The sequence below is a fragment of the Nicotiana sylvestris genome, chromosome 9, assembly GCF_000393655.2.
Source record: "Nicotiana sylvestris chromosome 9, ASM39365v2, whole genome shotgun sequence".
NCBI lineage: Eukaryota > Viridiplantae > Streptophyta > Magnoliopsida > Solanales > Solanaceae > Nicotiana > Nicotiana sylvestris.
The window spans coordinates 101,743,796-101,759,564 of record NC_091065.1 but is presented as its reverse complement, the minus strand read 5'-3'; the positions used below and the strand labels follow the sequence as shown (position 1 = coordinate 101,759,564).

General features: G+C 38.2%; 1 protein-coding gene across 1 annotated transcript; it reads left to right on the top strand.

The window, feature by feature from the left end:
- Positions 1-13,656: 13,656 nt before the first annotated feature.
- Positions 13,657-14,499, top strand: LOC138877982 (uncharacterized). Its single transcript, XM_070157633.1, has one exon. The coding sequence runs from the start codon at positions 13,657-13,659 to the stop codon at positions 14,497-14,499; it is 843 nt and encodes a 280-aa protein (XP_070013734.1).
- The last annotated feature ends 1,270 nt before the right edge of the window (positions 14,500-15,769 follow it).

Sequence of the window (15,769 nt, the reverse complement as noted above, 5' to 3'; positions counted from 1 at the left end):
AAAAGTTAAGGACAATCAGTCCTTAACTTTAAATTGTAAGTGCATAGGTTAAGGAAATACAGTCCTTAACATATACTTTCAACATCCAAAGTTAAGGACACTTTGTCCTTAACTTCAAGTTTCATGTGCAAAAGTTAAGGACAATCAGTCCTTAACTTTGAATTCCAACTACAAAATTTAATGTCGTTTCTTCTTTACATTTAATGAACACAGTTAACTGAAAATTCATAATCAGTAAGCTTATGAATTTCTACGACTATTTTTATGAAATATACCTACATAATCAAATATATTGAATCAACCACAAACACATTTCAAATTTCACACACTAAAAATTTATCAAAAACAGAATCACACAAAATATACTACACTGAATCAACATATAATGCTAATTTTTGAAATTTCACACATACTTCACACGGCATTGAACCAACTTACAAATAAAGAAAAACGAAGATGACGGAGAAGATGACGGAGAAGATGAAGACAGAAGATGACGGAGAAGATGAAGATGAAGATGATGGAAGATGACGGAGATGATGAAGGAGCAGAAGTTTAACTGAGATTGCAGTTTGCATACGAGGAAGATGAAGAAGCGCAGAACTCTGAACGAATGAAATAAGGGTTTTCGTCGATTTTGGGATTATACAAGAAATAGAGAAAGGGTAATTGTGTCTTTTCCCCCTTAGTAGTGGCTATTTTTGATAAGCATTTTAAATAGTGGATAAAAATTAAATATACCCTTATTTAGTGGCTACTACACGCCATTTTCTCGAAAATATACATGTTATTAGGTGTCTTTTGGGCCATGGGCCACCGCCCTTTACTATTGTTGGGCTACAGAAACCTGTCCCAATCAAAGCAGTCCAATTATCCAAAAAATTGCACCGCTTTTAAAAAATCGACTTTGCTCTTCTCCAATGAAAGACTACTTTCTCTCCAAATATATTGTATATTTACTCTATCTCTGTCTCTTTCCTTCTCTACCCTTGCGGTTTTGATTGTTTCTCTCTGAAATCAAACGTGTTTTGCCATTTGCTTTTCTAATTATTTTTGTAATTGTTTCTTCTCCAACAACATGAAGTATAATCACAGGTACGATTTTAATGGTTGATTTTGTTCAGTGATTTTTAACGAGTTTTAACTGTGTATGGGGTTTTCATTTACGAGTAGTTTTATGATTTAATTTATATTTTTTTGATTGTTGATAGTAATCTTAGTTGAATCATTTCCTTTTTTATTTATGGTAAAATAGTTTTCTAGGTCTTACTTTGATTAGTGCATCAGTTTTGTAGTTTTTACTTTTACGATTAGTGATTTTAGGTTTTTTAAAATTGTGTTTGTGTTTTTGATGAAAATGCTATATACTTCTCAATGATTTTTGGAGATGTTGAAATTTTCAAAAAAATAAGACTCAAGTAGATGATGTTATTAAAGTCTGAAATTTATAATACTTTAAGCATAACTTAGGTATAAAGTTATGCTATTAAAATCTGAAGTTAGAAGGCTTTAAACTATAACTTGGTCCAAAATGTTCTGAATTTTTTTAATCGTTCTTTAATTTGGTCATAACTTAGGCCAAAATGTTCTGTACTTTGGTTTGAAGTTATAAGACTTTATAACATAACTTATGCCATAATGTTCTGAAGTTATTTTTCCCACCTGTTAACTTTTTATATCTCAAAGGAAATTTGAGTCATGTTATGGTTTTTTTCAATATATGACACCTAAAAAATCCAAAGCACCTAAAGATCCTAATGTACCTAAAGCACCTAGAACACATAAAGCTCCTTCAATGCTTGTTGCAGTACCTACAAAACTAGGGGATATATTATGAATTTGGAGATTAGTTTAATGCCCATGCTTACTGGATGGGGAACCACGATTTGAAGCGTTTAACTTCAACTTTTTTGACACCTGTATAATGGGAGAAGTCGAATAATGGCACATTTTGGTATATCATGGCTATGGAGAATTTTCATTGCAACATGAAGTTGGTTCGTTGTTTGACCTTTCTTGCGTATTCACCAATGGCCGAGATTCCCGTAGTTTCAAGATTTTTGGGCGTGAAGTGTCGTTCAACCTTGAAGACTTTCACATTATAAGCGGTTTGAGGATCACAACACATAATATTGAAAACCCCATTAAACGAGATAGTAAGATTCTGAAGCGTTATCTTGAGAAGTCCAAGGGTGTCCGTTGAAGGACATTTGAGAGTATATGATACATAATGAAATTGATCAGGATGATGTGAATTTCAAACACGTATGCGAGAGTGATGAAGATGTTGTGAAGCTTATGAAAATTCTTATTGTGGAGTCTATTTTATTTGGAAGAAAACATGAATCAATTGTGTTGGAAGAAGATACAACTATTGTTGAAGACAATCAGGCTTGTGCTAATTATCCTTGGGGTAATGCGTCTTATAAGAAGCTAATTACTTCAATGAAACATGTTTTGGACAACAGGAACAAAATTAATTGTAACAACCCGGCTGGTCGTTTTGAGAGTTGTAGCCCTGTTCCCCCATTTACTACTCATTTTATTCTCTATAGCTGCTATGTGACTTGACGGTGTAGTTGATTTGGGTCCGGAGAGGTTTTAGAATGAGTTGCGACACTTAGTCTCAAGGTTGGAAGCTTAAGTTGAAAAGGTTGACTAGATATTGACTTATGCGTCAATGACTTCAGAATAAAATTTTGATAGTTCCGTTAGCTACGTTGGGTAATTTTGGACTTAGGAGTGTATCTGGATAGTGATTTGGAGGTCCATAGTTGATTTAAGCTTGAAATGGCGAAAGTTGGAAATTTAGAAGTTTGACTGAGAACGGACTTTATGGTTATCGGCTCAGATTGGGGTTCCGGGAATAAGAGTAGGTCTGTGGTGTCATTTTTGACTTGTGTTCAAAATTTAAGGTCAATTGGTCGTGATTTGATAGGTTTCAGCATCGAATGTAGAAGTTAGAAGTTCAAAAGTTCATTAGGCTTGAATTGATGTGAGATTTGTGATTTTAGCATTGTTTGATGTGATTTGAAGGATCGACTAAGTACTTATTGTGTTTTAGGACTTGTTGGTATATTTGGTTGACGACCCGAGGGCCTCATGTGAGTTTCGGGTGGTTAACGGATCAATTTTTGGACTTGGGGATGTGCCGAAGTCTTTCTAGTGTATGTATCTGGTTTCCTTGTACGCGATCACATAGGCTAATTGGGGCAGCTGGGAATTTGTTCTATGTGATCGCCAGTGGGGCATGCAATCGCGTAAGCTGGAAGAGTTTGAGCATCGGGAACGCATGGGAAGGGCCGCGTTCGTGTAGAAGAAGTGAAGCAACAGCTGAGTTCGCGCGTTGTTCTTCGCGACCGCGTGAAGAGGGACGCGATCACGTAAGTCTGAGGAGGCAGCGGTTGGTATGGGTGGACTCGTGGTTGAAGTGTATTCGGATTTTGTGACTTTTATCGGATTTCGAGATGTGGGCTCGGAGATTGACTTTTGAGTTAACTTTTTGACTTTTGATTAAAGATTAAGTATTTTGTTATGGAATTATTTCCTTTAGGTTGTGTTGATTGTATCGAATTATTTATGGCTAGATTCTAGGCGTTCGGAGGCCGATTCGCAAGGCAAGGGCTTGCTAGCGAAGTGATTCGAGTTGCTTTAGGTAAGTATCGTATTTAAACTCGATTGAGGCACCAGTTGCCTAAATTATTATGATTGCCACGTGCTTTTGGGTGCGCACATGCGTGGGGATGATCCCATGTGCAGGAACCAAGATTATATTCATGTTTGGCTTGTGCTCAAGCTCCTATAAGCCCAAAAATGACCGTTAAGCTTCGAGCTTCGATGTCTAACATGTGGCAATAGTTTATGTGATCTAGTTGAGCCATGATGAGTCTACTTTGAGGTGTAATCCCTAAACGAACTTGACAAATGTCTCTCATTGAAATTGTCGAATTTGGCTACGCTAGCACGCTTTGCACATGCTTACACTTTAGCATGCTATTTACACTGGTCCAAAGATAGGAGAATCTTATTTCATTCATGATATACCTGTATACTTGCTTTATTGCTTATGTATGATATTTTGGACTGGGCTTGCGGCTATGTTGGGTGGATTATGCTAATGGCACGTGAGTTATCCATGCAACACGTGAGTTACCCGTGCAACACGTGAGTTATCCATGCGGATCCATATATTGATATTATTGACACGTGAGTTGTTCGTGTCGCACATGAGTTATCCGTGCATATTATATTATTATCACGTGAGTTGTCTGTGCATTATGTGGAACTCATATTTTCTTGATCATGTATTTGATTTACGTGTTTCTTTCCTCTACATGCTATAATATTGTTGAGCAGGGTATTTGAGAACCAATGCACATGCACACACGGATATTTGTCTCACGAAGCCTTATGAGCTAGCTTTGAATTTTATGTTGTGTTAATAAAAAATGATAGAATTGCAGTGATTTAACTAGTGAGCTAAACAAATTAAGCTTCTTTTACCTTGCCTTGTTTATTTACGATAATTATTGAGTTGGTTGTACTCACACTACACCCTGCACGTCGTGTGAAAATCCAGGCATTTTCGGACACGTCGGTTGGTGATCGAGGAGTCTTATCTATTCGGAGATCATCAAGGTAGCTATTTGAGTATCCGCAGACCTTGACCCTCATTTTCCCTATCTTTCAGTGTTATGTATTTAGCCCTACTTTCCAAACAATGTACCAAACTATGTCATTATATATAGATGCTCATGTACTCGGTGACACCCAGGTTTTGGGGATTTTCCGTATTTAGTTATGGTCTTTTATCCAGTTTATGATAGTTTTAATTAGTTAAACCTGTTTTAGTACATTTTCCATTTAAAAGTGTTGGAAACATTAAAATGTCGACTTGCCTAGTACCACATTAGGCACCATCACGATAGATTAAGTTTTGGGTCGTGACAAGTTGGTATCAGATCCTAGGTTACATAGGTCTCACGAGTCATGAGAAGGTTTAGTAGAGTCTTGCGGATCGGTACAAAGACATCTGTACTTATCTTTGAGAGGTTGCCGAACCCTTAGGAAAACTTCACACTCTTGTATTCTTATCGTGCGGATTTGTTGATTCCAGGAACTAAACTTCTGTTATTCTATTCTTTCACAGATGGTGAGGACACTTTATACCGGTCAAGACAGACAACCACCAGCACCACCGGCCAGGGCCACGAGAGGCCGGGTCGCAGTAGGGGCTGAGGTACAGCTCGTAAAGCAGCTAGAGCAGCGCTTGCAGATCCACCAGTTTCTCCAGATCAGGAGCAGGTACCAGATATGGTTGAGCCAGTGGGGCCAACTCAGGCACTAGCTGTGCCCATTGTGATTCCACGCCTCCAGGAGGCTTTGGCTCAGATTTTGACTGTGTACACTAGCCTTGCTCAGGCAGTCTCAGTTTCGGCTGTCACAACCACTTCTTAGTTCAGTGAAGGTACTCAGACTCCTGTCATTCGTACGCCAGGATAGGTGATGTAAGGACTTTAGACACTGGGGTTACTACCAACCCAATCGGTTGCAGTTGCTCAAGCTCAGGTGGGCCCCGTTATGATCGATAACAAGCAGAGGAGACTAGAGAGGTTTGGGAGGCTCCAGCCTCTATCATTCAGTGGGGCTGAGTTTGAGGATGCCCAGGACTTCTTGGATAGGTGCTAGTGGATTCTTTACACGGCAGGTATTCTGGAGACCAGTGGGGTCTCATTCAATACTTTTCAGTTTACTAGGGTTGCCTTCGGATGGTGGGTGGCTTATGAGAGGCACATGCCGGTCGGTGCAGCACCACTTACATGGCATGAGTTCTCCATCCTCTTCTTGGAGAAGTTCGTGCCACAGTCTCGCAAGAAAGAGCTACACAGACAGTTTGAGCAGCTACGTTAGGATGACATGTCTCTGACCCGGTACGAGATGAGGTTTTCTGAGTTGGCTCGTCGTGCAGTTTGGTTGGTTCCCACTGATAGGGAGAGGATTATGAGGTTTATTGATGGCCTCACCTATCAGTTGCGGTTGCATATGACTCGGGGGAGAGTATCCGGTGCTATGTTCGATGAGGTGGTTGATATTGCTACCTGATTACTATGTTGAAGTTGTTTACCTAAAGCATTCTAACTCAATTCTGAGTCGTGTCCTATGCGTGCACTACCTGCCCCATGCCTGTGATCCAGGAGGCTTTGGACCTCTATTTGGGTGGTTCTAGACTTAATTAGGCTGCTCAAAAATGATAAAACTAATCGTGCATTCAAAAACAAATAGGACTACACATATTAGCAAAGAGTGGCTCATGTTAGCCTCCGCATATAAACAAAGAAGCATGCAGACTGATTTTCAGATTAAGCAATAGAACATTTCGAACTTGAGACTCAGAGCCCTTTCGCCCTATTGGCATGATCTCTACATGATTCCAATATTAAACAGGTAATTTTGCATTTTTAGGCCAACGTATGGACAAATTAAATTATTATAAGTTCTATTGACATGATTTCTAAGTGATTTCGATTTCTTAGAAATGTACCGGTTTTGCAGGTTACAAATCTATAGGGATAATTTCTAGATTGCTAGCGTAAAAAGGCAATCAAACGACCCCAGAACCATGAATTACCAACACTGATTTTATATCTAATAGGTGGCAATCGATTTTATAGTTTTATCTCTATATGCATGCTATCTAAACAACACAAACGATATGGAGCAGTTGGTTGATTTTTTATCCTATAGGCATAGAATCGAGATGAGCAGTACACTGAATAATTGAAGCAATTGATAGATTAATCATCCGAAGTCCTATAGGCATGGCACCTAGGTAAGTAAAATTGCATTGTTGTGCCCTATAAACATGTCATGTAAGAGTGCACAGTAATGGAAACAAGTACAACAAACACTCAAAATAGCATATGTTGGCAAGTAAGTGATGTGTGAGCTTGTGACTCCTATAGGCAGGCTTTCTACATATGAAGTTAATAACATGTAGAGCAAATAGCAAGTAGACCACATAGATCCTATAGGCATGCTTTCTACCCATCTATGTGAGAATTAGAGTACCATATCCCCCCTTTTCTTTTTACTAATTTTCCCATCTGTTTTTATTCACAATTATTACAGACCCAAGATAATGAATATGTCACGACCCGGATTTCCCACCATCGGGAGTCGTGATGGCGCCTACTATCGAAGCTAGGCAAGCCAAATATTTAAAACACCTTTCCTGCTTTCTTTCAAACAATAAAATAAACGAGACAAAATTTAAGCGGAAGACTTTAAATCTAAAGCAACTGAAAACCAAAAGTGCGGAAGTTTAATACACATCACTACCCAAGGTCTGGTGTCACTAGCTCACGGACTACTACAGAATACTACAAACAATGTTTGAAAGGGAATACATTATGTTTGTCTAATACAAGATGAACAAACGAAAACATGGAAAGGGGCTTCGGCCTGCGAACGCCAGCTAGGCTACCTCGAGAGTCCCTGGACTAAAGATAGCTCCTAGAAGTCCTACTGCTGTGGTCCGTAAGCTGTTCCCTGATCTGTGCACAAAAATGCATAGAGTGTAGCATCAGCACAACCGACCCCATGTGTTGGTAAGTGCATGGCCTAACCCCGACGAAGTAGTGACGAGGCTAGACATGACCTACCACAATTAACCTGTATAGATATATATACAAGTGCAAGAAGAAAATAACAAGATAATACAAAGTAAAGCTAGGAGGGGACATGCCATCGGGGAGTAACAGATAAAAATGAAATATCAGAAATAAACAGAAAACACTCCGGTTCCCATGATATATATATATATATATATATATATATATATAGTGGATGGCATGCCACACGATCCCATAATATCATTTGTAAGTGGACGGCGTGCCACACGATCCCAATTTTCATATATAAGTGGACGACGTGCCACACGATCCCATAATATCATTTATAAGTGGACGACGTGCCACATGATCCCAATGTTCATATATAAGTGGACGGTGTGCCACACGATCCCATAATATCATATATAAGTGGACGGCGTGCCACACGATCCCATAATATCATATATAAGTGGATGGTGTGCCACACGATCCCAATGTTCATATATAAGTGGACGGCGTGCCACATGATCCCATAATATCATATATAAGTGGACGGCGTGCCACACGATCCAATAATATCATATATAAGTGGACGACGTGCCACACGATCCCATAATATAACTCGAACCATCTGATTTTGTAAGGAGAGTCCCATTAGGGGAAATCAACAACATATCACTCTAACCCGACAATGGTACAACTAACAGCCCAAAATATCCCGGCAAGGGAGAGTATATATATCGGTCTACACATTCCGGCAAGGGAGTAATCACAACACATTCTCTTTTTAAATCCCTTCTTCCTCAACTAACACCATTCATGTTCGAGCTAACGCTCCAAAAGTACACCAATCACAATTTTACCTCAACCGTTCACATTATACGAAACTCATCGAATAAACAAGGAGATTGTGTCACGTTTTTCAAATTAAAAGCAATTAAGACTCACGGTCATGCTAGACTCCAGTGCATAGATAACCGTCACCATGCCTATACATCGTACTCCACATTAGCAAGTAGAAAATAACATCCTAATCCTATTCCCTCAAGCCAAAGTTAGAACAAACACTTACCTCGAATGCTCCAAACTCAACTCACGCTTCTAGTATAGCTTTACCTCTTGATTCCACCACCAATCCGCTCGAATCTAGTCATAAGTTACTTAATCACATTAATAATTACTAAATGAATCATCCCCAATGCATGAAAAATAGATTTTTCAAGGTTTTTCCCAAAATGGTCAAAAACACCCCCGAACTCACGTGGTCGAAACTCGAGGTTCGGACCAAAACCCGGTTACCTATTCTCCCACGAATCCAAATATATGCTTTGTTTTGAAATCGGACCCCAAATTGAGGTCCAACTTCTCAATTTGTAGAAAACCTAGGTTCTACCCAAAACACCCAATTTCCTCCATGAAAATCTTTGTTTTGAAGTTGAAATCATGTTAAAAGATGTTAAAAAGTGAAGAAAATGAGTTAGAAATCACTTACCAATCATTTTGAAGAAGAAACGTTGTTTGGAAAATCGCCTCTTAGGTTTTGGGTTTTTGAAAAGTGGAAAAAATGACTGAAAATCCCGAATTTATACATTTTGCTGGGGGCTGGCGCAGACCGCATAGAAATGGCCGCGGCCGCGCCGAGGTAGGGGAGAAGTGGGCTCTCTCTGAACCCACCCAGCGCAGACTGCACTGATTTGATGCGCGGCAGCGCTGGTCGACCCTCTGAACCCCACCACGCGGACCGCACAGAAAAGTACCGCGGCCACGTGGCTGCCAGCGCGAACCGCGCGGAAATGGCCGTGGCCGCGCTGGGCCTGCAACATCTGAACCTGTATATTTTTCTAAGTCTAAGATCTCTCGGGCCCTACTCAAAACTCACCCGAGCCCTAGGGGCTCCAAACCAAACATTCATATGATCTCGAAAATACCTTACGGACTTACTCGTGCGATCAAATCGCCAAAATAACATCATATATATAGGATCAAGCCTCAAAATACATGATTTTCTTTCAACTTTCATAAAAACTCAAATTCCCCATTTTAAGTCCGAAACACGTCATATGACGTCCGTTTTTATCCAAACTTTACAGATTGTGCTTAAAACATATTTAAGACTCGTACCGGGCGTCGGAACCAAAATACGAGCCCGATACTATAGTTTTCTGATCAATTTTCTTCTTCATTTTCCTTAATTAATTTCAGAAAACAATTTCACACAAAAATTCATTTCTCGGGCTTGGGACCTCGGAATTTGATTTCGGGTACACGCTCAAGTCCCATATTTTTCTACGGACCCTCCGGGACCGTCGAATCACAGGTCCGGGTCCGTTTTACCCAAAATGTTGACCGAAGTCAATATTATGCATATTAATATCAAAATTCATCGAATATTTCACAAAATTTGCATATTCTAACATAAAAACTTTCCGGCTACGCGCCCGAACTGCACACGCAAATCGAGGCAACTAAAAGCGAGGTTTTCAGGGCCTCAGAAGTACGGAACTAGGAAGAATTACGGTGATAACCCTTTGGGTCGTCACAGAATATATGTGCGAATATTACATATTGAAAAACTACAGGCCCAATAAATAGAGTAGTCCCAAAGAGAAATAACCCAGTAACACCTGGCCTTCAGCAAGCTTTCGCTTGCACATGAATAGTAGACACAGAACCCATCATATCTCAACTGTAAGAGTGTATCAACTACACACTTAGGGCCATACACAAACTTCTACCAGAATTAGAAGGGAGAAACCATATATGGCAACCAATTGGCAATCCTAAAATCTATTAGCAGTGATCATCATTCTTAGAAGCTAAGGGAACAAGATTGGTTAAACAAGAGGGCTTGAGCATACCAACTGGGTAGACAACTTTGGCATAGCAAGTTTGACATAGAAAAACTAACACCATATTGAACAATCATTCAACAAAGGAAAGAGTATAACATATTGAACATAGTTACACATTAAAAAGGCTGAAGACGCAAGTCTATTGAGTGAACAAGACAAACACACACACATGCTAATTTCCCAGAAATCAAGTTTAGCACAAGACATTAACCAAAATGGGTAAGAAAAGACTTTAAGCAAGTGAACCTCATTCAAAATAATTATAGTGAGAGGGATATGCAATTTCACATGAAGATGACCATAAACAACATAGCAACAAACTAATGGCATGATTTACCGTAAACCTCAACAGTGTCCTAACTCATGAGAATATACAACACTTAAAGGGAATGAGACAGGAAAGCATAGTGATAACAACTAGGTCGGGAATCCACAGAGTAAGAATTTGAGAAGTAAATGTGGAAGCAATAATAACAAGGAATTGAACAACTAGAATTAAAGAGATGAAAATAAAGGATATGGGAAAATTCAAGGAAAGAATTCCAAGAACTTCCAAGAACGCAAGTTCTATAGACTTGACAAGATCAAAGTAACAACTTCTTGATTTATGGAAGAAATCAAACACCTTTACTTAAAAAGCAAAACAAAACAATAGATTCAGATCTTGACCGCTTTACGAGTAACTTGAAACAACAATTAATAACTAGTATTAATTGCCTTCTAAGAATACCACAAAGGAATCAAAGATATCATAAAAGAGAAGTAATCTTACTACCTTGAACTATGAACTAGTAAAGGTTGAAAGATAAATCTCAAAGCACAAGTAACAAAGGTTCAAAAGAACTCTCAAAGTATGATATACTTAATCAATAATGTAGTGTCTTATGAATGAGAAGAACTCCCTATTTATAGGAGTACTAAGGCATAAAAGTCCTTAAAATTAGGTAGGGTGGTTGCTAAGGCATACAAAGTCATTACAATTAGGTAGAGTGATTGCTAAAGAGTAAGAAAAGTCATTAAAATTAGGTGGGGTTGGCCAAGACCCTTTGGGGCAGATTTGGGCCTTAAAACAACTAGTTTGGACTCCAATTGGTCTCCCTTTGTAACACCTCCTTTTGGACCTCTTTTAAGCTCATTTTGAGCCCATTTGGTGGACTTCAAGGGTTGATTTGGGTGACCTAATCTTCCTTCTCTTTAATTCTAATTATAGTTAGAAGCTTCTTTATTTGCCATTGAAGTCCAACAACCTTAGTCTGCAATTCTTTAGCTTGAGATCTTGTAAATGGCCTTCTTGGAGCTTCCAAAACTCTATCCTTATCAGTGATGCTATCACATAGCCATTCGTATCAATTGCCTAGACAGAAGGGAAGCTAGATTAACAAACCAAACATACAATAAAACTTAAATGGCATGGAAACATATTTTAGCTAATCAATACTGCCTCAGAAATCTATCATATTGGGCAAGAAGAACTCAACAAGGTCTAGAATACAAATATAGAAATACAGGACAAGGTAGAGAACACACATTAGTCTAGAAGCACCTAAGAAAGTTGGAATCCATTCCAATATTAAAAGCATATTACATGTACTGAAACCTATTGAATTCAACTAATAAAGAACATGAAATTACAAGGGGGTTATAAAAACAATTTCATGGAAGTAAAAAATACAGTATTAGGGATCCATGAATAACAAGACAACTGAGCCATGCTTACAAAATTCAAACAACATTAGCACATAGAACACACATGTCATAAACAAACAGAAAGGAGAATAGTTAACATTGTAAGAGTCAAAAATACTAACAGGTAGCAAAGTTAAACGAGCAAAAAGAGTGAGGAGTTTAGAATACTGGTAGCAGCAATTCAAAGAGAACCCAAATCTCCGATGCTTCACAGTTCACAAGAGCCTCGAGAAGGGGTCTGAGCAGTGCTTGCACCGGAGGAGGTCGTTTTAACAATATTATGACCTTGGTTTTTAGCCGGCCAAGAATTCAATGAATCCAAAAGTTATTCAAGTGTCTCAGAAGAAGTGAACGAGTGAGAGAAGAGTATAGTGAGTGTAATAGCAGTGAGATTAGTTCTGTCCAAAGGGGAAATTGGGGAGGAGTTTATATAGTAGCCAAAATCAACATCTAAACAAGGAAATATAATTAATCGAACATAAATAAGGAAATAAAAGCATGCAAAATCATTCAAAATTAATTTAAAAGAGAATCAAGCAAACCCTAGTTCAAAAGGAAAGCACAGATGGTCAAATATCTCACTGAATCGGACCATATAGCCTGATAGTGAGTGCATATAGAGGAAATATCGTCTAAATCTCAAAGGTTGAAGGCGGTGTCACCCGATTTGCAGGTTGGTAAATGAAAAAATTGAGTCGAGTACTATGTAACACCATAGTCTTGTAGGAAACGATGAGATGATCCATAAAAGGTAAGAGGATTGTAATAAGAATACATGATTTGATCGGATTTGAGTGAGGCAGCTAGGGTTTGAGAGTAGAGAGTAGAGAAGATTTTAGGGAGGCGGTCTCAGGGAAATGCGGTTAGGGTTTCTGGGTTGGGCTAATTAAAAGGGGGAATGACCGAGGGCCATCGATCTTGAGAGATCAACGACCAAGATTAAAAAAATTGAATGGGGCGGGTCACGAAGATGGGTACCGATCGGGTTTTGTAAAGGGTCATTTGAGGGGCTATTGGGTTAAGGATTTGGGCCAAATTTGGCCCCAAATTGACTTTAAAATGGACTGTAATTTAAATACACGATATTTATCAAAAAATAAATTATAAAAATAATTAATAAATAATAAAAATATTACTTATGCAATAAAATGATTAAAATAATAACTTAACATCATAAAAATATAGAATGCTATTTTGGCATAAATAATGTAATAAAACGCAATTATACATGAATACATGCTATTATTGTAAAATTACATAAATAACTAAAATACAGATGTAATTATATAAAATGAAGTAAAAAATATTATTAAGAGCACATGTGGATGTAAATGATAGATTTGGAGGATGAAGTCATCACAAACTTTGGATGATTAAGTCATCACAAACAATTTAAAAGGGTAGTTAATAAATATTTAAGTAATTTAAATGCAAGAAAATTAATTTTAAAGCTCTAAAAATTGCGGACAATTATGAAAAATGCTTGTATAAATATTGTAAATTAAATAATGACGCAAAATGACATTTTGAAAAATATATATACTATTTGGAAAAATGTGAGGGCAAAATTGGGTATCAAAAATGCTATTCCTGCCAGGCCAGATGTCGCTGCTTCAGATGCAGTGATCATAAGTATTGTCTCAATATGCCACAAGGATGCTTCTGTATTATTTGACCCTTGTTCCACTTATTCCTATGTATCCTCATATTTTACTCGTTATTTGGATCTACCCCATGAGCCGTTAGTTTCACCTATTCATGTCTCTACGCCGGTGGGTGATACTATTATTGTAGACCGTGTATATCGGTCGTGTGTAGTGGCCATTGGGGGATCGAAGACTAGAGTTGATCTCTTATTGCTTAGTATGGTTGATTTCGACGTGATCTTGGGTATGGATTGGTTGTGTCCATGTCATGCTATTATGGATTGTCACGCTAAGACCGTGACATTGGCAATGTCAGGGTTGCCAAGGATCGAGTGGAAAGGCTCTCTAGATTATGTTCCCAGCAAAGTGATTTCATATTTGAAGGCCCAACGAATGATTGGGAAGGGTTGTCTGTCTTATTTGACATTTGTGAGGGATGTTGGTATTGATACTCACACTATTGATTCTATTCCGGTGGTGCGAGACTTTCCGGATGTATTTCCTGCAGATCTGCCAGGCATGTCGCCCGATAGGGACATTGACTTTGGTATTGACTTGGTGCGGGGCACTCAGCCTATTTCCATTCCTCTATATTGGATGGTACCAACTGAGTTGAAGGAATTGAAAGAGCAGCTTCAAGAACTTCTTGATAAGGGATTTATTAGGGCTAGTGTGTTGCCTTGTGTGCACCGGTTCTATTTGTGAAAAAGAAGGATGGTACTACGCGGATGTGCATCGACTATAGGCAGTTGAACAAAGTTACAATCAAGAACAAGTATCCTTTTCCGCGCGTTGATGATCTATATGACCACCTTCAGGGAGCAAGGGTGTTCTCTAAGATTGATTTGAGGTCTGGGTATCACCATATAAAGATTCGGGACTCAGACATTCTAAAGACAACATTCAGGACCCATTACAGTCGTTATGAGTTTCTTGTGATGTGTTTTGGGCTGACCAACTCCCCAGCAACATTTATGCATCTGATGAACAATGTATTTCAGCCTTATCTCGACTCGTTTTTTTATTATATTCATTGACGATATCCTGGTGTATTCTCGTAGCCAGGAGGAGCATGCCCAACATTTGAGGATTGTGTTGCAGCGATTGAGGGAGGAGAAGCTTTATGCCAAGTTCTCCAAGTGTGAGTTTTGACTTAGTTCGGTGGCGTTCTTGGGACACATGGTGTCCAGTGAGGAGATTAAGGTGGATCAAAAGAAGATAGAGGCATTTCAGAGTTGGTCCAGACCGTCCTCAGCCACAAAAATTCAAAGCTTTCAGAGTTGGGCTAATTAAAAGGGGGAAATGAACGAGGGCCATTGATCTTGAGAGATCAACGGCCAGGATTAAAAAAATTGAACAGTGCGGGTCATGAAGATGGGTACCGACCGGGTTTAATAAAGGGTCGTTTGACTTGGGCTGGGGGGCATTGGGTTAAGGATTTGGGCCAAATTTGGTCCGAAATTGACTTTAAAATGGGTTGTAATTTAAATACACGAAATTTATCAAAACATAAATTATAAATAATGAAACTATTACTTATACAATAAAAAGATTAAAAACAATAACTTAACATTATAAAAATATAAAATGCTATTTTGACACAAATAATGTAATAAAAATGCAATTATACATGAATACATGCTATTATTGCAAAATTACATAAATAAATAAAATACATATGTAATTATATAAAATAAAGCAAAAAATATTATTAAACGCACACGTGGATGTAAATGATAGATATGGATGATTAAGTCATCACAAAAAATTTAAAGGGATAATTACTAAATATTTAAGTAATTTAAATGCAAGAAAATTAATTTTAAAGCTCTAAAAATTGCGAAACTTTATGAAAAATGCTTGTATAATTCTTGTAAATTAAATAATGACATCAAAATAACATTTTGAAAAATGTATATACTATTTGAAAAATGTGAGGGTAAAATTGGGTATCAACAACTGACCCTTTTTACCC

Bases quoted from the DNA above. Each gene is read 5' to 3' on its own strand.
- LOC138877982 (XM_070157633.1), top strand. From the start codon at position 13,657: ATGACGCAAAATGACATTTTGAAAAATATATATACTATTTGGAAAAAT.